At 46.0% G+C, this 26,745-nt stretch overlaps 1 protein-coding gene across 1 annotated transcript in view; it reads left to right on the top strand.

Annotated features, from left to right (window-relative positions):
* Positions 1-24,892, top strand: part of nrg3b (neuregulin 3b) — a gene marked incomplete at both ends in the record, with an annotated part of 198,380 nt that extends 173,488 nt beyond the window's left edge. The window contains 7 exons of the mRNA XM_079757309.1: positions 1,456-1,529; positions 9,069-9,095; positions 12,729-12,831; positions 14,837-14,963; positions 18,380-18,495; positions 20,193-20,384; positions 24,292-24,892. Of these exons, the coding sequence (XP_079613435.1) occupies positions 1,456-1,529; positions 9,069-9,095; positions 12,729-12,831; positions 14,837-14,963; positions 18,380-18,495; positions 20,193-20,384; positions 24,292-24,892 (1,240 nt within the window). The remainder of the gene's footprint in view (positions 1-1,455; positions 1,530-9,068; positions 9,096-12,728; positions 12,832-14,836; positions 14,964-18,379; positions 18,496-20,192; positions 20,385-24,291) is intronic.
* Positions 24,893-26,745: the final 1,853 nt, after the last annotated feature.

The following is a 26,745-nucleotide window of genomic DNA, read 5'->3' on the forward strand; positions in this document are numbered from 1 at the left end:
AGCCATTTTATATTAAAAAATATGTTTTATATTAATATTAATCAGAGTCATATCCTGACATTTTGAATACTCACTTGGATTGGGTGAGTTAAAAACTGCTTTATCTGTTTATTCCTCTAACCTAAAATCAAAGGCAGCCACTGGAGAGACTTGAGAGACAGAGATTACAGAGAGAGAGAGAGAGAGAGAGAGAGAGAGAGAGAGAGAGAGAGAGAGAGAGAGAGAGCTCAGAGGGCCAAGCTAATGCTTGGCCCTCTGTCAGGAAACTCTCTCTCTTAGATAACTCAAAGTGCTGCATCGCCATAGCAACCAGCCAATGCACCTCCGTCCCAGTGACCCTTCTCTTTCAGAGGACACATCCTGAGTAAACGTATAGGTTGACCCCTTATTTCACCAAAGCCGGCTAGCACCTAGTTTGACCCGGTGCCGAACGCTAGCAGATTGCAGGTTTGAGTGTCGTGAACTTATGCTAATGACTTGACAAGCAGACGCTCTGATGTATATAATTTACAGTTCTACAGCCTTGTCAAAGCCATCAATCTGATCCCTGTATGTGTATCTGGAACTGAATAGTCGCCGTGAACTAGCATATATTTGTGCGAGTGTATGTGTGGCACAGCCCTCTCTGACGTCGTATTTTGATGAATAATTCAAACCGTCTTTCCTCTTTTCTACTATTTCTTCTTCCGATTACTTGCAACTATTTCATCCCAAGCGATCTGTGATAGTAGTCATTAAGGAGCAGGTATAAGGGATTAGTGTTATTGCTCAAGGACACCAAGGCAGTGTATGGGCTGTGGACACTGGGAATCTAACCCGGCATCTGAGCCAATGGAATTTGAACGACCTCCTAGCCACAAGACTGTCCTGCTATGTGAAATGGAGACGGGTTGTGTGTATTTTGTCATGTGAAATATGTTTTGCTCTTCATCTATCTGTCGCCCCTAGGATGTGACACCACACTAAGGGGAGAATTGAACCCAAGAAAATATGAAAGTGTTAATCACCCTGACCCTCCGTCCCCCCTCTTTCTCCAGCGCCAGACATTGGCTTTCCCTCACTCAGGCTGCTATCAGCAGGACCACAGACGCCATCCAACCCCAAACTGTCTGTTCTCCTCGTTCTTTCTCTCTCCAGTCTTGCTCAACATCTACCCACACCCCACCCCCCATCTTCCCCCCGGCACTCCCTCCCTTGCTCCACTTTGTCCATTTTAAAACTGTTTCTGGAATTGTGTGGATGTCTCCCTCCGCCGACCCAAAGGTCAGCACAGAGGCTCGTAGTTTGTGATTAGCCTCGTCATTAGTCTGTTTGCTGGTCCTGTTGAAAACCTAATCACCCCTCTCTCTCTCTCTCTCTCTCTCTCTCTCTCTCTCTCTCTCTCTCTCTCTCTCTGTCTCTCTCTCTCTCTCTCTCTCTCTCTCTCTCTCTCTCTCTCTCTCTCTCTTACTCCAGGTGTAAAGAGGGCTACCACGGACTTCGCTGTGACCAGTTTGTGCCCAAGACGGACGCCGTCTTGTCAGATCCAAGTATGTTTAATTTTTTCCTTTTTTCTCTTTTGCTCTCCCTGTTTATCCTCGTGTTTGTTTGTATGTGAAAAATGGTGTCCCCATATCTCCTTTGTGGGTGAGAATAAAATGGTTCCAAACTATTACACAACCTCAAGGAACAGTCAAGGCAATGTAGGTCTGATTAATAACTTTAGACCCATGTTCGAATATTCGCTTCCCTATTATACATGAGTTATACAAGCCCGCTGGGGGTTGTATAACTCCCAGCTCCCAACCCCCTTCTTTCGTCCTAGATACAACTTTAAGAACTATTCTTAGACTACTCTCCTGGTCCCTTATATAGATACCATCCCTTGTGTGAGAACCGAAATCGGCACAAAGCGGAATACGTTTCCAGCCATGTACAGGACACGTGGCCTGATCAATGCCTTGTTCGTGAGTGCACGTGTCGAGGTGGCGTGCTACTGGATAATTAGTACACAAGCAACAATACCAAACCCTGTTTAGAGCCCAAAGCCCCATTACACCAGCCCGGCCGCTTGTGACGCCATTTCCCGTGAACTCCATGAATGTACGACCATTTCACATAGTAGGGCAGCGAGCGTTGGAAAAGCCACAATTTCCCACCTATTCCTTTTCTCCCATGGTTCATCAGAAACTAAACCCCAACTTCACCACCACCACCGCTCCCAGGAGATTTCTACTAGTGTGTGTCCTTTTTGCTGCCTTGAGAAGAACAGGAATAAATAAAGGAAACCGAAAAACAAAGATGGAATTAAAAGCAAAGTGGTGACCGTTGATGGGCAGCCGGACTTCCCCTCGATGGCGGGGCCTTAGTGAGCACGCCGAGTCTTGCGGTCACGAAGTGCTTCGGCGCCTGTGTCCTGAGGACCCGATAAGGGACTGTGCCTTCCATTAGACGCCTCCGTTTCCTCGGAGACGGTGCTAATGGAGTCTCTGGGCACTTCCTCTCAAGCCATGAAGGATGTTTTCCCGCTCTTTCTGGCTCGCCGCCTCCACAAAGGGATTAACTTTATGTCCAACAGGGGGGACGGATGTGTTGCTTTCTTATGTGTGACCAATCATATCGGAGCAGATGTTTTTATTTTTTTGGTTTAAATGGTTTGTCGTCTGGCAGAGCTTTAACCTCAGTGTTTTTCACACTTGTATTGTGAAGTCGCAGCTTTCATCGAAGCAGAGATTTAATTGCCGCAGAGGTCCACCTTGATTTCACGAGACAACAGCAACGACTATGTATCTCACTCTGCTGTTTTTGTTTTTATTGTTTTGGGTTTTTGGGGTATTTCAAATCATTGAATGTTCACCATGAAGTTGGATTTACAGATAAAGCCTGGCCATACCGCTCAAAGGGATTTCACAGTTGAGATTGATCAGTCCACGAGGACTTCACAGCTAATTTTCTCTTTGCTGTCAGCAATATTATTTATTGTGTACCGGTTTTAACGCTGACAGAATTATCCACTGTTTGTCCTCAGTTTTAACTTTAACCCCTAAATGACATTATTTCCCCATTCTGGCAATGGTTGATCCAGCAAATAGACCGGGCCATGTTGTACCGTACAGCTGGTTCTGGCTGCCATCAGTGAATGCCAATAAGGTGGCAGGCATGAAATCGTTTTTACAGTCAGTGCCGACATTCATCTGGAAAATCTGATAGTGGAACTGTGGAATCCTTGGAAATAAAAACGGGTATAAACCTGATAGAAGAACACATTTGTGGGTGTAGCGAGGCTTGTTTGGATGTAATTCTTTCAGCCCCCCTGTATTCCACTCTCATTTAGAGTAATGCCCTTTCTACACCTTCTGAAGAAGTGCAGTGCTCCCTCAGTCATTTCTGTGTCAAGGGCTCTTCGGTTCCATTTCTTACCTATTCTTTTTGGTTCACCTCTTGAAGCCGTCTTAACTCCCAGGTCCTCCAGAGCAGAGGACTGTCTTAGTCCTCCGCCGCCACACCACTTTAAGAGTCCCAGGGCTGGGGGTGCCTGGGTGGCCCCACGTTTTCTACCTCTTGTCATCTGGTTCTCTCGTCACCACTTCCGTATAGACTTACCATTCATTTCCTGATGCCTCTGTGGACAAACGCCACTTTCCTTTAAGCCAAGTGCATCTGTGCTTTTTATGTGTGTGTGTGTGTGTGTGTGTGTGTGTGTGTGTGTGTGTGTGTGTGTGTGTGTGTGTGTTTGAGTGCAGGTGAGTGAATGTGGACTACTACACATCGGTTTTTCCAGCAACAGAAAGGTTGCCGGTTCCTACCCCCCCTACCTATGACCTGTTGATCACTTGTATGTGGACAACTTTGCATGAACTGATTAAAAATAAGATATTTATAATCCTACCCATTTCAACCCTGTGAACAACATACACTGATATTTGAGCCATTGTAATTCAAAACCCAAATATTTTGTTGAAGCCTGTGTAGTAATGGTTTGTGTTTTTTTTTTTTTTAACCTCACGCCTCTTAGCTAAGAAAAGATGGTACTAAAATAATTCCGGATGGGAAATTTGGGTGAAACAACAGAAAGGAGATAGCCTTGTGAACCATCCTGCTAATCATTTACATTTACATTAACATTTAGGGCCTTTATCAGATGCTTTATCCAAAGCAACTTACAATAAGTACATTTGTCAGAAGAAGGAGAAACAATATAACGCTGTTGGTACAGTATGATGTTCATCGAAACAAATGCCAAGCACCAACAATTGCTAGGTTAACCCATTCCCGTATACAACAACGATAGCTAGGATGAGAGGCTACACAACTAAGTACTTATTCTTTATTAGATTTTTTTTTACTGCCAGGACGTACGACATACAATAAGTGCGTACATTGAGTGCAAGGACGTACAACATAGAATAAATCAGATTTGTGTTTGACACTGAAGGGGGACAGAACCGAACGTGGAACCCCACATTCAGCCGTTCATCACCCAGCTAGAGCTTCAAACCAGAGTGGGACCAAGATGGCCGTTCGGTGAACAAGGCCCGCAGAGTGTGTTGGTGTTGTAAGCGGCCATCTCGGAGGAGTTGTCATGCTAATGAGTGGATATAAGGTCCCCTTGGGCCCGGCTGTAATCCACTCTATCAGCAGGATGACAGGGTGTGAAGTATGAAACACGGTTCATTAGGAGCATTAGACTGTAAACGACCTAACCAACCCGGCACTCCTGTTTACCGCTCAGCGTTTGAGGGGAAAAGACCAGTGCTTCTTCTCTAATATCAGAGAGTACCACTTCAAAAGCGTGTGCTGAAAAATAAAACAGAAGTTGTTGACGTCTTTTGCTACCTTCATGCTGTGAGACATGCATTTCCTGTCTAAGACTCATAAAGTGAGGACACTGGAGTAAACACCATCTTATCTCATTAGGTCAGCGTCCAGCTGGCCTGAGCGGACCTCCATGGGTCCTGAGCGGTGGGAGAGAGGGGTTTAGAGTTTTTATGATCTCTGGGCATGCAGAGGCATCTAAAACTTACCCGGATTACAGCAGGGTTACAGGGATTACCCCCCGCTTTCAACATCCAAATCCTCTGATAACATCCACCGCCACTGTTCTGGCCCAGCCCAAATGGCTCCAGTCGAGGTTACTGTGGTGTGTGTGGGGGGGTTGGGGGGGGCAGTCATTCCAACATGCTAACCCTCCCTCGCGTTAGCCGTTAGGTTCCTTCAGGCCCGGCCTGCGTGTGTGTCTGTGGACCCGCTGTGTGTGTTCCTTTGTGTGTCTTGGCATGTTGTGTTTACATCCCGATTCTTTCCCTCCGGCGTGGCTTTAAAAACAAACGAACCCTCCGTGGGCTTTATCAGTGTCTCAGCCCTCGTCCTGAGGTGTTCAGAACACTCGTCGTCTCCAAGAGTCCACTGGCCACAGAGCAAACACTCAGACAGAGCACGGCCAACTGGCATCTGGCTGGGGCACAGCAGCACCCCATCTGTGCACGCACGCACACGCACGCACACACACACATACACATGCAGGCACACACACCCACACACACACATACACATGCAGGCACACACACACACACACACACACACACACACATATACAAGCACACGCACACATACACACACACGGGCCCACAGGCACACACCCGAACAAAAAGCACACTCTCTCTCTCACACACACAACTCTCTCTCCTTCTCTCTCTCTCTTACACCACTTACACACACACACACACACACACACACACACACACACACACACACAAACACACACTCATGCACACGTAAGCGCTCTCTCTCACACACACACACACACATATTGGCACACACACACAAACAAATCCGAAAGCAAACACTCTCTCAGACACAAAAACACCTTAAAACGCGAGCACTCCCTCACACACACACCTTCACCTTAGCCGAACGCATCCTCGCATACACAGACAGACATTGGTGCTTACAAAGACATACACTCATAGGTGCACCACACTTTCAAACTTAGACGCACACACTCAGGGACACACTGAGACACACACTCAGACACATACTCGACATGCCAGAGTGGACATGGTCCACTCTGGCATGTGGTGTCGCTGAAAGAGGGACCAGATTCTGAGAGCAGAGGGACTTCCTGCCAGGGGCCGCTGGGAGGGAACAGACCTTTCAGGAAGTTTAGGATATTGGCGAGCAGTTGGTGGGGGGGGGTTGGGGGGGGAGGGCTCAGGGAGTGATAAGGCGTTTAATTGAGAGAGGAGAGGGTGAGGGGTGAGGAGAGGGGAGGCGAGGGGAGGCCAAGCGGCGAATCAGATAACAGCCTGTCAAGAACTAGATGGGAGAAAAAATGCAGAGAGTTTGAAGTAGCGCCATATGCTTCCGGAGGAGCCCAACTGAGACGGGATCGGGCCAGAGAGGTGCGTTCAATGTCGAGGCAGGACTGATGAGAGGGGAGGAGCTGTGAGGATACCGAGAAGAAGAAAGAAAGGTCCACACAGATACCCACAGAGACCATTCGTGCAGGGACAATGATGTGACGTTCTGGGTGAAATTACATAATTTTGTCTGAAATGTAATCTTTAGAGTTAATTTAAAATTACGTCATTGGTCCTGAAATGATGTCATCGGCTCTGAAATGATATCACCGGGGACCATAATGGCATCATGTGTGTTGAAATGACGGAATATGTGCTGAAAATGATGTCATCGGATCTGAGAATGGCGTCATCAGTGCTGAAATGATGTCGTCTGTGCAGAACCGACATTGTCATGGCAAAGTTAAGCCACAGAGGCTTAAAATTTAGTTTGGCACACCCGGCTTTTATAGCCCAGGCGGTTTAGCGGGAGAAATTTGTAGTTTTGTCTGTTGCCCTGGGCGATCGCAAAGGGGGAAGAATGAATAGAAATAAGCAGGCAGCAATGATAAGAGCAGCATCTTGCATCGAGTGTTTTGGCCTTGCCAAGTGTGGAAAGACAGAGTGGAATAGGGAGTGCTAAGTCACGGACCTGGGAGCGAAATCTGGACTCAAATTGCACCAAGCTCTTTTTTCTTAAGCCCATTTATGTTTGCCAGGCATTCGTGTTATGTGTTATTCATTGGTCTCGAGTCGGCCTCATGCCGTCATGTTGTAGTGTCTGAGGAAATCGGTAAGGAAGGCGATGTGCTCTCGTTTGGTTAAAGGTCATTGGTATAAATTGCTGTCAAATTGCTCTTTTAGTTTTCTTCATATGTGATTAACTTGGCATTAAGGACAATTTAGTGAATTTTGCAGTCTAATTTTGCAGAATTTTGCATTTAGTGAATTTTGAGTCTTCCCTTCATTTTGTCTCTATATCTGTGAAACCACCTTATTTAGAAAAATTAATTCTAATAATGCTTCCCCATAAAATATATTCTTTATAAACTATAGCACGCAAAACACATGGTCAGCTTCTGTTTGTTCTCACAAATTTAAAAAGATACCCAGGGTAGTCTGGGGATTATATCCTTTTGATAAGAAGGTACATTTACGGCTTCAGTTAAATGTTTAAAAGTGTGTACAAATATGTACATGGTACATGGTTCGGCTCCATTTCAACCCAAGTCTCAGAAGGACTGCATTAGATCAAGTGTATTTTCTAAGCCTGCTTTAACTCAATTATCCCTCAGTATCTCTGTCTCTCTCTCTCTCCCCCCCAGCCCTCTCTCCCTCCTCAGTGTCTTCCGGTGTTTCAAGTCAGACTCATAAATCATGTAGTAGAGCTTTACGCGGGCGATAGTGACAGATAACCCTGTATCTTTACACACTATTAATCCACCCTCCACGATGCACACGCTCAATAGCCTCTTTCCATCTCACTGTTATCTTTCCCCTCACCTCTCCTCAGAGCGACATCATGGCTGCGTTTTTTTCCCTTTTTTTTACCCATGATGCAACTGAAATGGCACTACCTACTGCTGTCTTGTCCTTTCGCCCCTTTCCTCATTAGGGTTTTACATTTTTCTCCAAACGTCTTTCTTTGTTTTATGTTTTTTAATTTCCATGTGGTTGCTGGTGTTTAGTAAAGGGCCGTGCTATTTAAAACTCCATCCAGACCACCTCGGTCAGAAAAGCAATTAGGTGAAGCGGGTTTGTTTTAATTTGGCTGAGGAGATTGTGCTGCGTGCAAAGGGCTTGCTGTCAGGATGAAAGAACATCAGGCTTCCCCTTTATCATCTCTTTCAGCAACAGGCACACAATGTGCGTGTGTGCATGTGTGTGTGTGTGCGTGTGTGTGTGTGTACGTGTGACAGCGTCAGAGGGAGACACTGTCGACACTATAGTTCTGGTTCCAAGTGGCCCTTACCCGGCAGGACAGGCACCACCACCCCTGCATGCCTCTTCTCAGAGCAGATCAAGTGTTCTGCTCTCTGTCCTCCAGTCTCTCATCGCCCTCCTCTTTGTCTTCTCTCACTGAATCTTTGAGTCCTCAAAGCCTTCCCTTCAAGGCTATAGTGTTCAACTACCAGGGGCGGCCTGGCTCATATGGCTGGCCTACTAGAGATTGGGGCATCTATGCCCCTCAAACACAAGTCATTGCTTAAATTTTCTCTCTCTCTCTCTCTCTCCCATTGACACTTTCAAACCTTGATGTTGTTGAAGCAAAGTCTGTATATATATATCAGTCAGTAGAGAAACCAGAGTTGAGAATCAGCGGTTACATTATTTATTGCTAGAATGGGGGTAGACTTTATAAAGCACTGAAGAACATGATATGAAATCATGTGTTCGGTTGTATATAATATTTTCCTCTTTGGCAGGGACTTTGCATTAAGAATAAAGATGTTTTTCTTGTTTTGACTGTCGACTGTAGTATATGTTTTCATTTGATCCTTATATGCATAGATTTGATCTGAAAACCCAACAAGTATACTGTGTATCCAGATGTAATCTAACCTAATCTCCCTCTTTGTCTCTCTCTGTCTCTGTCTATCTCTCTGTCTCTGCATCTGTCTCGGTCTGTTTCTCTCTCTCTCTCCTTCTCTCTCCCTCTCCCTCTATCTCTCCCTCTCTCTCTCTCTCTCTCTCTCTCTCTCTCTCTCTCTCTCTCTCTCTCTCCATGTTGCCATGGCCGTGATGGAACAGCGGATGAACTTGGGATCGAGTTCATGGGTAAGACAACAATCAACACACACTAACACACACACATACAAAGAAACACACACATAAGCCACACAGGCCTCTCACCTTGGAAATTAATGTGGGCCGGTCGCCATGGAAACAGCGAGGCGGCGAACTAGGTGTGTGGTATCTGCATGGAGACAGGTAATGTCACAGGAAGTGATGTAACAATAACAGTGATATCTGTGTGTGGCTTTTATGCCGGTTTGTGCGTGTATAGAAGGCTGAATTGATGGATGGATGTTGATTGATGATGGATTTATGGATGGATGATGACTGGATGAATGGTACATTTATGGATTAATGTGATTTTGGTTCTGGATCAGAATCCCGACAAAGAGAAGGATGTAATGTCTCTCCGGGGCGATCAGAAGGTTAGTCACATTAGTCCTTGCACGCCCTTCTCATTCTCACTGCTTTTTCTCTCATTGTTGCTCTTCTCCAGCCCCTCTCTTCTCCAGCCCCTCTCTTCCTCCCCCTCCTTTTATTCCTCTCTCTCCCCTCCCTCACCATCCAGCTATTCCTCTATCTCTCACCTCCCTCCCCCCTTCCTCTCCCTCCCTCTAATTCTTTCTCTCTATCTCACTCCCTCTCCTTCTCCGTCTGTCTCTCTCTCCCTGACTCTCTCCCTCTTCTTCTCTGTCTCTTGCTGGCTTTCTCCCACTCACTACGCCCCCCACATCTCCCTCTCCCTCCCTCTCTCTCTCTCTCTCTCTCAGTAAGGTAATGTAGTCACTAAATGAGATCCCTTGCAGACTTGTCATGTGGGCGGTTCAATTACCAAACATGCTGACTCCTAGAAAAGTCCATCCGTGGACTAACACACACACAGACAGACGGTGACGCGGCACACAGACAGACAGAGACAGATAGACAGACAGGTGGAAAGGACAGACTGACACAGACTTGTCCGACTGACAGACAGTCTATTTCACCATTGCTTTCCTTAAGTGCCAGAGAGAGAGAGAAACCCTTCCATCAATAGAGATAGAGAGAGAGAGAGAGAGAGAGAGAGAGAGAGAGAGGGAGAGAGAGAGAGAGAGAGAGTGAGGACCCCCTCCATCAACAGCAGTGATAGTGACCCCCCCCCCCCCCCGCCCTTACACTCTGTAAGAGACCAAGTGTCCATTTATGGGGACACTATGAGATGGAAGATGATAGGAGAGAGTGAGTGAGTGCCGCTGGGGGCTCTGAGTCTGAGCTGTGTGTGATGAACAGGCCAGAGGTAAAATAGTGGTTGTTTTGCAGCAGCGAACCCCTTCCCTCTCTGTGTCTGCCTTCAGAGAAACCACAGCACAGCACAGTGTGTCTGTAATGTATACTCAACCGTGGGGGCACGGTAGAACAAAACTGTTGTTATTTGTCAAGCATAGATTCTGAATCTGATGATCGATGGGCGCGATGAACCTAATACTTCAGATAATGATGATGTTATTGTTACGCAACACATTACAACATGTTTTACCATTTAGAAAGCTGCGCTACAAAGGGGTCACTAAAGCAGGACTAATGGGGGGGGGGGGCAGACGGTAATAGCACAACACTGTCTCATTTGAAGTAATGGCAACGCTTTAACACACCCTGGGCGTGGAGGGCCGTGACTGCGCTATGTTTGTGTGCGTTTGCATCGCACTTAATGTCTGTCGAGATCAGTGGGCCCTTAAAGTGTTTAGCGCCATGAGATGCTTTCAGCAGTAGCGAGCTAGCCAATCGTCCCTGTTTGGAACGCGCCGTGCAAGATGGCATGGAGACGTGGGCATCATCTGCCCCACTCCTCATCATGAGCCCCATGGAGCAGAGCCAGGGTAAGGCAGGCGCTCCATCAAAAGGAGACAGATGGACAGGAGGACGGACGGGCAGAATGCGGACAGGCAAACAAACAAACAAACAAACTGTCAACCAAACATATCAATTCAGACTGATAGACAGACAGACGGACAGATCAGTTGAGGAAGATAGTGGGAGACATCATTCAATTGAAACCAGGCTGTTTATAGAGTTCACACAGACAGACAGACAGGCAGGGAGACAGACAGGCATACTGACAAACAGTGTAATAGACGATCGGACAGAATGTGGACAGACAAACAAACAAACGGTCAAACAAACAAATCAATACAGACAGATAGAGAGACAGACAGACAGGGAGACAGACAGACAGGAGACAGACAAACAGCCTAATAGATGGACGGATAGAATGCTGACAAGACAAACAAACAAACAAACAAACAAACAAACAAACAAACTGTCAAAATGACAAATCAACTCAGACTGATGGACAGACAGACGGACCAATCAGTTAAGAAAGATAGACGGACACATCATTAAATTGAAAGCAGGCTGTTTGGGGAGTTCACAAAGACAGACAGACAGACAGACAGACAGACAGACAGACAGACAGACAGACAGACAGACAGACAGACAGGCAGGCAGGGAGACAGACAGGGAAACTGACAAACAGCCAAATAGACGGACGGACAGAATACTGACAAGTCAAACAAACAAACAAACAAACAAACTGTCAAACAGACAAATCAATTCAGACCGATAGACAGACAGATGGATAGATCAGTTAAGAAAGATAGACGGACACATCATTAAATTGAAAGCAGGCTGTTTGGGGAGTTCACCTAGACACAGACAGTGTGTATGATGTGGATTGTACTGTGCAGCAGTGGAGGATGACCTTAAGACTGCGGGGCTGATATACAGAGCTGACACTGAACTGCTCAAGCATTCACTGGCTGTTACATCCTGCCCCTGTCAAGCACGCACACACTCATACATGCACGAAAACACATGCAAGCTCACGCAAAAACAGCCACATAGGCAAACTCACAAATACATAACCACAAATACATAACCACATACATTTGCACGCACACACACACGTCTAAAAATACACACATCGCGAAAAACACCCACAGATACATCGAAATTCCAAAAATACCCACACAAACACCTACATCTACACACAAACATGTGTGCAAACACACACTTCCACACAAACACACACAAACACACACACGCACACACACACACACACACACACACACACACACACACACACACACACAGAGGCCGGGCGTCACGACGATTGGCGATGGCTAAAGGCAATGTCTGAAGGAAATGATGTCACGCTCCACTTGGCTCCTGTCATGGAGCTGTGATCTGGCCTGACACTGCCACACACTGACCACGTTACTGGTGCCTCCGTACTCTGTCTGTGACTGTGTGTGTGTGTGTGTGTGTGGGTGTGTGTGTGTGTGTGTGTGTGTGTGTGTGTGTGTGTGTGTGTGTGTGTGTTGTGTGTGTGTGAGAGACTGTCTGTGTGTGTGTGTGTGTGCGTGTGCGTGTGCGTGTGCGTGTGCGTGTGCGTGTGTGTGTGTGTGTGTGTGTGTGTGTGACTGTCTGGGGAATGGGACGGGGGACGAGCGTGCGTATGTGTGTGTGTGGGGGTTAATTGTTTCCTCACAAACCTGTGGAAGCTAAAGCAACCTGTGGGCTCCTATTCCACAAAATCGTTCACGAAAGCTTTATGGACATGCAAGATACGAAGGAAACAAAGAATAAAGGAGGAATAGACAGAGGATTAAATGACCCGAGTGTGTGTTTCCTCCGCAGAGAGCGCTGAGACGTACCAGAGACAGATGCTCTCCATCCTCAGCATCTCGCTGGGTATCTGTCTCCTGGGTGTGGCCTGCATGGCTCTGTACCGCCGCAACAAGTAAGTCACACTAGCAAACAACAAGTAAGTCACGCTAGCTAGCAACAAGTAAGTCATGCTAGCTAGCAACAACTAAGTCACGCTAGCTAGCAACAACTAAGTCGTGCTAGCTAACAACAAGTAAGTCACACTAGCTAGCAACAAGTAAGTCACGCTAGCTAGCAACAAGTAAGTCACGCTAGCTAGCAGCAAGTAAGTCACGCTAGCTAGCATACTAGTTTGTAATTCGTTGGATGATAATTGGTATCTTTCGTACACAAAACACTTATCTTAAATCGTGGCCAACAAGGGTAAACAGGAAGCAATGTAAATGCTACCTTGAAGGTGTTTTTCGTTCGTTTTTTTTAGAAGATAGGCCTGGAAATTATCAAGATTTAAAAGAATCAACCTTGGTTGCTAATTGTTTTAGTACCATGGTCATGAGTGGCTCTTTAACCAACAAAACGATTCAGTAAGCTAAGTGGGCTGAGGCTAACTGCAGCTACACAGTCGTTACAATTCTTAAGTACATACATTCCTCTTTAGTGTGTATAGCCTACATATCTCTTAAAGCTGTTATGTATTTCTACCTACTATTATTGCACGATTTTTATTATGTTCCATTTAATTATTTCTATATTTTTATTTGAACACAATAAATACACAAAACATATAGTTTAGGGAAGTGTTTGATACTCTTTTTTGGAAATGTTTTGGCTGTTAGCTAAGGAAGCACCATAAGGATATGAACTGCAGCGCAACTGGGGCCCCTTATTATTTTATGAGAGGTTAATTAAACTTTAATCCCAATCTCTTAAAATATCAATTAATGTTTAATCCAATAAAAATGTAATCCAAAAAAAAAGAAATGCGCTCATGTTTCACGTTTTCATAATGAGCGAACAAAAAAATGCCTTTTCTCTTTCTAATAGATTTCATTCATCATGGTGTTAAACCCTGTTAATAGTTAGAAGGAACAGATAGAAAATAGATCTAAAATAGATCAATACATAATGGGCATTTTCTTGAAAATAACTAACCCTCAACTTTGTTGTGTTCACATAACCAAGTAGGGTAGCTTCCAGGTCAGCTTTCGAGTATTCGTTTGACACCAATCTCTCCAATCGTTGATGGCTTTCCGAATAACCCTGTTCAGGATAACCATCATAATGGTGAAATTGAATTCAGTTATCCTTCTCAGCCTTACTCCAAATATTCCTCTAATTTCCTCCACTCAGACCATTAAGACCAAGGGCATATAATGACCATTGTATGCAACATTGGCTTCATAAATAAAAGTTGCACGTTCAAACAGTCACTGGTTGACAGGTTTTATGCTAATGCTATATTGGTAGCGGCCCAGAGTACTTTGCTCAAATGCCATCCAAACTTCCAACTTAATTTCTGTGAAGGAGTTGACAGTTTCTCTTCAAGTCATTTCCCCCACAACACGCTCTCTAAATGGCTGAGACCCGCACAGATCCCTCTCCTAGACTTCTAGAGATGGACTGTTTTGACTGATTCATCGAATTAGCGGTAATTGAATTCCCAACTTTAGGTAAAACACATACTGAACATCTGGGGCAGTTTGTCAAACTGGGTATAATTACTTTATTTGTGCTTAAGGATTTACAGTCCTTTCTTTTTCTTCTTTTAAATTACAACTTATCGTTATCTACTTTCTTCGCCCCCTTTTCCTCTCTCTCTCTCTGTCTTCTCTTCTTTCTCCCTCTCATTATCTATACTCTTGGTCTCTATCTCTTGTTTACTCTCTCAATACCACGCTCTCCCCCTCCCTCTCCTCTCTCCCACTTCTCTTGGTCCTTCACTATTTTTCTCCACTCTCCCCTCTATCTTTACAACTCACTCCCTCTCTCTCTATCCCACTCTCTTCCTCTTTCCTCTTACCTGTCTTTCTCTCTATCTTGGTTTGTCTGTCTGTCTGTCTGTCTGTCTGTCTGTCTGTCTGTCTGTCTTTCTGTGTGTCTCTCTCTCTCTCTCTCTCTCTCTCTCTGTCTCTCTCCAGGGGCCACAGAGAGAAGCTCCGGTCCCAGTTCTCTGAGAGTCGCAGCCTGAGGGACTGTAGCTTCGCTCCTCCCAGCGTGATGTCCAAATCTAGTCCAATGCTTCAGTACGGCCCCCAGCAGCAAAAGGTAACCCCTTACTCTGCTTCTTCATTATTCACAAGAACCATAAATATAAACACAACTCAAGGTTTTATTTTTATTTTGTTTCTCTTCTGTGGATGGATGTCCTTGTGTAACCAAGCAAACAAACGGTTTGGCAGGCGAAGCCCGACTTTTAAACACGATGAGCTCCATCTGGGAGCCTCCCTTTCTCTGTGTCTACAACACAGCTCTGTAGCAGAGACAGAGGAACGGTTATCCTCACAGGTCCTCGTTGACAGCAGTAGTGCTCCTGTAAGCCCCACCGAGGGAGACCAAAAAGAAAGCAGCTAACCGTCACGATGCTGTCTGCTTAACACCTGCGGTAACAGTGCACAGGCCCAAAGCTCTGGTCAGTGTTCTGCACGTCTGCGCGGCATCGTATTTCTTTGTTTGTTTTCAGTCTGTCTAAATGTGGACGGTAATCAACAGTATTTGCACATCTGGACGGATAAGCTAGGTATTATGTACACGTTGGCATATTAGCGCAGGATGTCATGCATCGCTGATAAATAACATTTGCTGTAAACCTTAAGATCAGATGAACGCAATCACCGGCTGTCTTGCGGATAATGTGTGATGTAAATTATTGCGGCGTGAGTTATGGGGATTCTGTTGGTAGAGGTGAGGATAAAATGAGTTGTAATGAGTGGTACCGTAGAGGAATGTGAAGGATTAAGGAGATAATTCCTGTTTAGAGTTAAAGAGAAGAAGGTCATTTACATACACACAATGTTGTCACTTGTACTTGTTGTGCAGTTTCTAAAAGTATAGAGTATAGTATAGTAAAACATAATTTTTTCCCACAAATAAGGTTCCAGGTCTTTCAGACACTGAATACAGACACAGGTCGTTCAGAGCATGTAGGGGTTAGACGGTGAATAGAGAGTCAGGTCGTTCAGAGCAGGTAGGGGTTAGACATTGAATACAGAGACAGGTCATTAAGAAGCAGTTATTGGTTAGAGAGTGAATACAGAGACAGGTCTTTGAGGAGCAAGTAGGGGTTAGACAGTGAATAATAAAGTAAGGATGCATAAGGATGCTAAATGAATCACGTATATTATGAGTTAAAAGGGAAAAATTTGTGTTTGGTGTTGAGGACTTTGGTATTTGAGCCATACTGATGGAGATGTGGTTGATACAGACAACTGTAAAAGGCTGGGGAACACTTGTTTCTAACCTCCTTCAAACCAAGCGCCTCTTTCTATCCAGTGGCTTGTTTTGCTGCTCCACCCAATCGCTCTATCTGGCCGTCCCACTGAAGACACTCTGGGGGGGTGCTAAGCTATATTAGCGTCACAAAGAACGTCACGCCCTATAAAAATTCATGCTCTTATTTCTTCACTTTGTTCTCTCTAACCCATTTCCGTCTGTTTGCTATGGCTCCCGCCGGGTTCATTAAAATGCAGTTTCTTATAAAAGTAGAGTGACCTGTCCATAAGGACATATCAGTACAGAACGGGCAGAGGCCTAATGAAACGCTGCAGTCGTGTCCGCGCCATTATCGCCCCACACCATATCCCATACCTTAATAATAAACATACCATTATTAATCATGATGAACCCGCCCTTTTTATATTGGTGTTTAAAAAACAACAACACGTATTTGCTTATACTCTGTTGTTTCTTTGCGATTAATCCCATTGGTATTTTGTCTGCGAATACAATTTCTACGAGTGGTGTAGAAAAAAAAACAAGTTCAGTGAGAGATGTGTCTGTGTGAAATAGATTACATTGGCAACAGTGTGGCGTGCAATCCTTTCATGAGCTGGTTATATTTCGTCTCTCAGATCGTTGTTGTTCTCCCAGGATTATCCAATATCCCATAAGTTTATTCCGGGTCAGACCTAGAAGTGTGCCAAACGTCGGGCTTTGGCTCGTCATCAGTCTTTGATGTGAACACGGCCGGCCACCCCTCAGATACCTCCTGTACCAGGGGAGGGGCGACGCCTTCCTCTGGACTGGGAATGAAGGATGAGGGAGGGATGAGACGGAGAGCTAGAGGCTAATCCTCCTCCCCTCTAACCGGCCCCCCAGGGCACCATCCGGGGGTGTTGATGATGTCCGAACAGACTTTAGGACGGGGGGGGGGGGGGGGGGGGGGGGGGGGTGCTGATGACCACAGACAGAACAGCAACTACTGTTGGCCCGACTACCACAACATACTACCCCTACTCTTTAAAGTCCTGAGCGTGAAGAGGCCCACTGAGTTAAGCACCGTGTCGTAAAACTTGATGGAGCGGTTTAGGGTTGCTGGGTGGCTAAAGCCACAAACTCTCTAACCATGTAGGAAATACGCTGCCTTGTAGAGACTGCCTTGTGATTGTCACCTGTGGTGCTATGACCTTCCCTCGCTCATTCAACCCACTTGGTCGGTCTTTAAATTTACACTTAGGGGATTTTACTGACGCTTTTATCCAAAGAGGCTTAAAACCTTTCATGCACACATTTACACAGTGACGCCGGAGTCAACCATGCAGGGCAACAGCCAGCTCATCAGGAGCAGTCAGGGTGAGGCGTCTTTCTCAGGGACACCTCGACACTCATTCGAAGTAGCAACCTTCCGGTTACCCGTCAACCTGCTCTACCTCCTGAGCTATTGTCGCCCCTAGTTCTTCAGTGTCTCTAGCCCATAAAAGCATAAAAATCCCAGAAAAAAGTACACAGAAACACTAAATTTGATTGCAGAACAATGAGAACATTGAAATAGAGTGGAAGAAGGCGTGGATCTGGCGTGGGATGAGCCGATGGTGTCGGGACCCAGCGCTGGGTGGGAGGGGTAGGGGCTGTGTTCCATGCCCCTCCCTGCTCATATCACTGTGGCATTAGGCTTTGCTGTTTTCTGTGTGTATTTATAGACAGAATTACGCAGCAAAGATGCTTTTCTCTCAAAGGCTTTGTTTTTCTACCTGGCTCATTATGGCTGGGATCAAAATGTCCCTTAAACTGGTTTTATCCTCCCTTTCTCTCTCAGATGTTTTATTTTTCTTTGTTCGGTTGGATTGTTCTAGAAACAGGATTATGTTTCCCAATTTCCTCCCGACACTCTGAGGTTATACTGAACTCGCAACGTACCAAAACAAACAAACTAATTTCCCAAATGTTGAGTGGTAACAACAATCTTTTTCCAGGGCTGTTTTCCGTCTTTTTTCCAAAGGTTTGTAATACGTGTTCAAATAAAAAACTCTTTTTGATTAACTTTGAGAAAGCGGTGCACTGTCTCTCTGTTACAGCCACATCCAACCATGTATCTTCAATTCACTTGTCACTTGTTGTTAGCATTTAGCAGTGCTAAATGCTAAACCTAACGCAAATGTAATTCTAAATGTCTCAATGTAACGCCATATGACCAACTGTCACGAAAACATGCTGTGTCGTTCCTACTCTTTCCTCTCATCTCCCAGTGGTCTCATCCTCGCATGTCCGTGGTGAAGGTTGGTGGTGGCGTGGTGCCCGTCTTGCCACCGCCCCTGGCCTCTCCCGCCCTCACCAGAGCCCTGGCAAAGGTCAAACGCTTCAGGTATGTGTGGCAGTGGCATGCTAGGTAGGTGGAGGCAGAGCAGAACACAGAGTGGAAGCCGGGGGGCTACTGTTGCTCTGCGTCACACACGATAACAATCAAAGGTGGAGTGTTGCGGTTAGGGAGTTTGACTCCCAGACGAGGTGTTGTGGGTCGAAACCCCAACGTCTGGAATCTACTTGGTAGTAGCCCTTGAGCCAGATGCCCCTAACCCCCCTGTCTGCTCCTTAATGGCTGTGTATCTGAATCCACTGTATGTCGCTTTGGATAAAAGCATCTGCTAAATAGTGAATATTAATTGCAGGGCAATTGCAGAGCTCTCCCTGTTCCCAGCGCGGGACAAAGGTAGCGAGTTTAACTGCTGTTATTGTAAAATGCAACAGCTGGAGGATAAACAGTACATATTTGTATGTGTTAAGGTTAATAAGGGTGTTAACGTCGATCATCAAATGACAAAAACAAAGAGATAAATGGACTCATTCTGTCCAAATACCCTGCTAATGCACTGCATTTGCTGTTTATATGGACTGCTTTGCTAATGATATATGGCCTTGGTTCTGTTATCACACTCTTTCTTTTTTCTGGTGCACTTCAGTGCACCAAGGGTTTCTGAAAGGCCTTAGACTATTGGAAATGTAATCACCTTGAGTTATAGAGCTTCAGAGTTGCCCGAAAAAATGCCTCTTCTGGCCCCGATGTTTAGGAGACATTTTGGAGGGAAATTGGAAACGCGTATTAAAATAGATTCGTAGAGCTGTTGCCGAAAACCTTGTGCGCCGGAAACCTAAATTGCCATTGGCTCTAAATCTGAATCCGAGTGTTTAGATTAGTCCAGTTGGTTTGCTCTCTTTCTGCTGACTGATAATTAGGTTTGCAGAGGAATCAATAGAGTGGGTCAGTGTGCCACTCGTGGTTTTTATGGTAAATTCAATACCCTGTGTAACCGGTTTTAAGTGTGTGTTAATCTGATATTGATCTGAACTGAATAAGCGTAATCATAATTGATCTCTACTGGATTTATGAGGGGTTTTTTGCTCCAAATGCCACATTCATTACACTAATTATTAGCATTTGGTTCGGACGGTTTGTAAAGCTAATAAGATAGCTTTACATTTAGCACGCCACATCAGCTTAAACAACAGTGATGAAAAAGAAAACATGCTAAATGTAGTCTTCTGGTGGTTGTACATTTTCAATATCACATTTGCCATGTGAAATAATTCAAGCTAATGAATGCAAAATAAAATATTCAGAACGAACTCCCTGTCAACTGTAAAGGCTTTCATGGTAGGCCTAGTAATTCAGGGGGACCCTGATGAACCCAACTGACAAACCTGTCGCCTTAAGTAGTTCTGAATAAATAATTAAATCTGATTATACATTTATGATTATAAGCATTTGCAGAGCATTCCAATCCATTACTATTTGCTGAATTATGTTTTGCTACATATCAACCAGCTTATGCTTACTTGCTGCTTTTGCAAAACAGGTTAAGTTTATTCGGTCAACACAGAAAAATTCTCATTCTAAGGCTTGAAACCGGCGTCAACCCGGTCTGATGACACAGCGACATGACACAGACATGCGTGAATAACCACCTTTAAGTGGGACAGTGAATCAGTTGTCCAATAGTGAGTTTCCTATTGATTCGAATGGATTGATCGCTCTCATGTCGGTGCATCTCCATCTGCCCATAGGAGCAGCTCACTGTCAATCAGTCCCGCCCAGGAGTGCAGGGGCGGGAATAACTGCCAGATCCCGCCCACCTCCAGAGGGAAACGTGGCCTACTGGACGGAGCCAGGATGAGTGGGCGGGCCTACAGCCATCTCGATGAGGCAGAGGTTATGAGGTCAGAGGTCATGGACAAGGAGGCGGAGTCTTTACGGAGGTGAGATCCTGGTGCCCTCAGATGTCTTTGTGTGTTTGTTTATCCCAGATGCGTTTTCACTGTATTTTTTTATTGTTGTATTTTTCGTTGTGATTGTTATCACGAGGTTGCTAAGACAAAGGCAGTTGCTTAGATACCTCCAAGGCAGGTATCCTAGCAACACTGTCAGGAATGTTATTGGTGCTAAATAAAAACCAAATCGAACCAGATAAATGCGTTTACCTTTCATAGTAAATAATAAATCGATTAATTCCTGCTTTAATTTGATAAGATTAATATTGGATTTGGTTTTGCACACACATAAAACACTATTGGCTTAAACTATGACAATGCATTTGATTGAAAAGATAAATAGAATAGAATTGTTAAAAAAACCACCAATGAAATATCTCAAATGTCTACCCCACACTGTAACAGTAAGTGAATTGATACTACAAGATTCAGTTGATGCACACCAAAAAAGCGTCCATGCTAATGTTGGCTTCTGGCGTTTCTATGTACACCTTGTTGGTTTAGTATTTTGTTGTAAGTGAAATTAAACCGAGCGGCTGCCGTCACTCTGGATCCCCCCATTGAGGAGGGAGTGCATGGACCCCGTCAGAATGTAGCGTCTCTGGCAGGACGAGGAGTTGGGAGAGCTTGTTTTCCTGTCAGTGTTCATCAGAAGCGTTCATTCCCGTCTGCGGTGGGGAACGGGGGTCCGGCGGTTATAACAAGCTCGCTTACGTAACTCCCCAGGATATCCCAGTACACGAAATCTGTCTCACTCTGGTGCCATTGTTGGTATAGTTGTTGATGTGACTCGCTCTGTTTTCCTTGTCACTTGGAGATGCATAATCGAAAGGACTGCGCAGACATGAAGAGAAAATACTGAAAATAACCTCGCATAAGAATTCTGAAAGCATTTATGAATCGCCACTTTAATTATTGAACAGAAGTACTTGTTTTATTTACCGGCGGCAGGGTAGTGGAGTATCGAGACAGAGACGAGACCGGCCAGCTTTAAAGCTTCATTTTCCCGTAGCGGTTATCAACAGCAATGATGGTGCTCCAATCAAAGGTGTCAGTCATGAAGACAGAGTGTGTGTGTGTGTGTGTGCGTGCGTGCGTGCGTGCGTGCGTGCGTGCGTGCGTGTGTGTGTGTGTGTGTGCGTTTGTTCTGCCGATCCCCCCTGATCCTCTTGTCCTGTCCCTCTCCCCATCAGTGTGTCAGGGTGATTGGGCGTCGCAGGATGGCTGCCAAACCCCTTGTATGACCCATTTCCATACTATTTACATTTCAGACAGGACTCTGAGGAGAGCACTGCTGCCCTCAACAAGAAGTCACACACACACACACACACACACACACACACACACACACATACACACACACACACACACACACACACACACAATCACACACAAACAGACACATAAACACAGACACACACACAGACACACAAACACAGACACGCACATACATGCATACAAGTACACACATGCACAAACATACACACACAGACACACACACAGACACACACGTACATACATGCATATACATGCCATCACACACACACAGAGACACACGTACATGCTATGCGTACACACACACACACAAATACATTCACACACATTTAAATGCACACACACAAACACACGTACATGCACTCATGCCCACTGACACATTTCAAACAGACAACACCCTGGCCCCCTGGTGGATTCTTTCACAAAGAAAAAATAGGAGCAAACACACAAACTAAATCTAGCCACTACAGCAGAATAAATGGGGCTCTTAACTTGTGTTGCGTCAAAATTAAACATGGGAGGACATTAATAAGACGTTTCTAGAGGGAGATTATTGACAGCCTACTGGTCGGCCGACAGCCCCGGCCTGCCTGGCTCAGCGGCCTTCCAGGTGCTTCTTGTGTCCTATTTCTCAACTCAAAAACAAGTCAATGATGCAGCCAACACCAGCCCCCTCCTGCCCCCCCTCCCTCAGCCCCAACCACTCCTCCCTCCTCCTCCTGTGTTACCATGGTGATACCCTCCAGTCCCTGAAAATGAGAAATGGGAGCTGGATAAGAACGGGAAAAAGATGGGAGAAAAGAGAGGCGGTACATGGAGGGCGAGAGAGCAGGGCTCTGCATGATAAAGAGCGAGGGAGGGGGAGGGGGACGGCCACAGAGGGAGGGAGGGAGGGAGGGAGGGAGGGAGGGAGGGAGGGGAGGGTAAATCGACCACGGAGAGACCGAGGAGGAGACGAAGCAGGAGAGAAGAGGAAAAAAATACCCTTTCATGTTTTTCCTTTTTGATTTTGAGTTTTTGCGTCAATATACACAGCTGTTTTTTGGATAGTGTAATGTGAGTGAGTGTGTCTGTTTGGTTGTGTGTCTGTGTGTTTTTGGCACTTTGAAAGTGAAGTGTTCAGCGCTGGGGGCTATATTTAGCTTGGTGTGTAAACCTCCTCTGGACTCACCTCTAATTCTAGGGTCGACGAGGGTGTGTGTGTGTGTGGGGGGGGGGGGGATAGTTTGGCTCTTACTCGGTTTAAGCTACAAACAAACCTGGCAGAGCAGTCAATAACAACAGCTCCCTCGCCCTGAGGGCTGTTGACGTCGCCACCAGGCCTCGGTAACCACGGTGTTCTCCGGTCGCACACCGCCCGCGTGTGTGTAAGCAGCACACGCGTTAGCACCGGGCCGTCTTTCCTCGCAAAACTGTGTTGCACCTCTCCCTGGTTCAATCAATAACGCCGGCACACAGATACATACACACACACATATACACACACATACATACGCGCACACACACACACACACACACATACACACACAAACACACAAATAAACACGCACACACACACACAAACACATACACACATATATAGACGCATACGTATACACACAAACACATACACACGCCTTCATTTACATTTCCAAACAACTGTGTTATACACACAAACATACACACATGCACCCACACCTGTGCTCACGTTATGATACATTCAGGTCCAGCAATGTTGGAATTCTGTCCCGTCACTCCGCTTGGCGCGTGTGTTATCGGGCCGAGATGTGTGCTGTTTAATAATAACTTTCATATCCGAGCCCATGAAAAATCGCAGCCACCCCCGCAAAATCCAATTGGGCGATGCATGCAGGAGGCACGCTCTCAAACACAGCCGCATGCTGGGTCAGAACCCACCAGCCGCCAAACCCCTGAGCTTCAGCGAGCTCGCGAGAGGAGCCATCGTTCTCTGTCAGACATCTTCTACGCACCTCACAAGTGATGCACATGCCAAGGATTGGAATAATGACACAATAGAGACAGGAGGGTGAGTGAGTGTGCAAAAACGTTAATACATACTGCGGCTGTTGCCATGGTACTTCTTCTCACACAAACATGCGCAGGATGTATCCACGGAGAGAGAGGTGGATGAGGTTTTTGAGAGACTGTTTATCAGAGCGATGGGGTTTTTCTAATCTCAGATATCTCAAACTATTCTGTGGTTGGCAAGCGAAACAGATAGGGGGAGACAGGAGGTTATTTGGAAGGTGACTTCCTTTACTTTTACTCTGTTTCTTACTGTGTTCTCCCAGATCTTACTGTGTACTTCTAGATCTTACTGTGTTCTTCCAGATCTTACTGTGTACTTCCAGATCTTACTGTACTCCCGGATCTTACTGTGTTCTTCTAGTTCTTTCTGTGTACTTCCAGATCTTACTGTTTTCTTCCAGTTCTTTCTGTGTACTTCCAGTTCACAGAAAGAACTGGAAGTACACACTGTGTACTTCCTGTTTTTGACTCTGAACTGTCCCTATCTCTGGTCTTACTCTGCTTCCTTCCTCTGGTCGATCTTCTTCCTGTCTCTCTACATGGTCTGACTATGTACTTCCTGTGACTGACTTTGTGCTTCCTGTCCCTTCAGGTGTGGCTCCACCGGGGGGGGGGCAGGTGGTCTGCTCGGCCGCCCCTCGCTCTCTCCCTTCAGCTCCAGGCGGGGCTGGACCGAGGTCCCGTGCACGCGCCTCGAAACGGGGGCCGCCGTCCGGCCCGCCTCCCTCCGCACGCGCTCAGTGCCCATCATCCCCTCCCTCCAGGCCCCTCCCCCGGGGGAGGAGGAGGGGGGCGATGAGCTCCCCGACGGCGGCCAGCCCACCGCAGTGGCGGCGGCGGCCGCAGACACCCACAGGATACCGGCGACTGCGGTCTCCGTGGCGGTGCCGGGGTCCGTCAGGAGCGCGCTGTCATCGCCGGCCGGGTCGAAACACAAAACGCTGCCGAGCCCCCCGGCGGCGACGCCCTGGTCGCAGGGCTGGATGGACGCCGCGGGCAGAGCCACGCGGTGCGGAGTCCGTAGACCGCAGCGTACGGGCCGCGCCCCCACGGCTCTGGGGGCGGCGCGCCCGCGGGGGGAGGAGGGACACGCCGGTGAGGGCAGAGCGTCCCGGGAACAGGGAGGTACGGGCCCCGGGTCGGTCACTGGGGGCAACAGAGGGGCCTGGAGGGAGGGGCCTCACGCCAGCTGATTGCATTGTTGTCGTCACGGCGATGCGTACAGACGTTGGCACCGATAAACGTGAACACTTCATTGTGCTGCGGAGGTCGGTGGGAAGGGAAGGCCGGGGGCGGGCGGGGGAGGAACCTGAATCTGCTTGACAATACGGACCAATCACAGACGGTGACGGAACTCGTGCCCGTTGAACATTGAACGATGGTTATTGATACAGATAGAAACGTTGAACCCTATGAACACGAGAGACATGCACAAGCACACTGTTGTGAATAAATGTGATGTTATGACGAGGACCTGAGGAGCGGGAAGACCTTTCGTGTGGGAGCTTGATTTAAATAAAAAGAAAAAAAAGAGTATTGAAAAATGAATTAATGCCACTATTTAAACAGAGCTTCTACTTAGAAACCAAAATAGTGTGTAATCTCTATGTTGTTTCTCTATTGTAAGGAAATGAAATTATATATGTCATATAATATATGTCCTATAGACATATATCTATATTTGACATACAATTGTGAGAAAATAAAGACTAAGATAACAGTGTTAATGATCTTATTTTTATTGTTTTCATCACGTGTCAGAACTTGATTGCTTTTTCATGAATTTCATTATATACTGTATAGTATATTAAATTATTATGTTTTATAAATCACATTCCTCTGGTCTCCCAAACATTTTTATATTTAGGGGAGCAGAAGAATGTGACTTATCTGAGAAGTTCAACATGTGTACATTTTGACCGATTGATGGATTGATTGGGTACTGGAGTAAACAAATGCAGAACTGCTGTGCTTGTGACGCAGACTTTCCTTCCATCCCATAATGTACAGAAAGTAGCTCAAGGCCAAATGATCCTGTGGCCATAGCAGGTAAGTATGTCTCTACGCCGCGACTTCCAACAATGATGAGTCAGCCAGATTCAGAGTGTGAATCTGCTCAAATTCCCTTAAAGTAAAGCATTTCGTCTCTGTCATGTGAAGACGACACAACGTGTCCAACAAATGAACATATGTGCAACCCTCCTCCGCTGGTGCATCATATATTAACCGGGAAACATACAGCATATGAACATAAGTGATACATGCCCTATTTGGTCTACAGGATGTTCAGACAGACCAGGGTCTGTGTGTGTGTGTGTGTGTGTGTGTGTGTGTGTGTGTGTGTGTGCGTGTGCGTGTGTGTGCGTTAGGTGTGCGGCCACGGTCTCCACGGGCTACGCCTGTGACTAAGCCCTAAGACGCACCTACTGCAGCTGTTACACAGAGAAGGAGCATCTGCTATACCTTTGCCATTGTTGGCTTTGTGGTCTATGTGTTGCCGTGACGACGGAGGTCACAAAGTATTTAGTCACTGTTCTGTTTGTTTCTAGTACTGCACACGCATGCACATGCTATCATGTGCATACACACACACAAACTCACTTCCCCCTTTGAATAGCATACACAGCATAGTGTTAGGGAAACGCTGAAGGTCAACCCTAATCAACTCATACAAAAGAAGCAATAAATCAAGTGTTTGTGTGGCTGCAGCATGAGTCACATAATACACATAATACATAATACACACATAGATACACACAAACTTACAGCCACATGCACAAACACATGGACTACAGCCAAACAAATTGCATTCAGCTCATTATTTTTCAATCAGCCATTAAGAAGCTGAGAGAAATGTGTGTGCGTGTGTATATGTTTGTGTGTATGAATATATTTTAGTATTTTGGGGGGTGGTTGTTTTTAGCAAGCAGTGCACCGTGGTTTGTTTACATGTTTGTTTACGTGTTTGTGTTGTATGTTTGCTGTAATTATTCAGGAGAAGTATGCATGATAGCAAAGGTACCAGCGAGGGTTCAAATGAAGAAAC

Source organism: Pollachius pollachius (genome assembly GCF_949987615.1).
Source record: "Pollachius pollachius genome assembly, chromosome: 19".
NCBI lineage: Eukaryota > Metazoa > Chordata > Actinopteri > Gadiformes > Gadidae > Pollachius > Pollachius pollachius.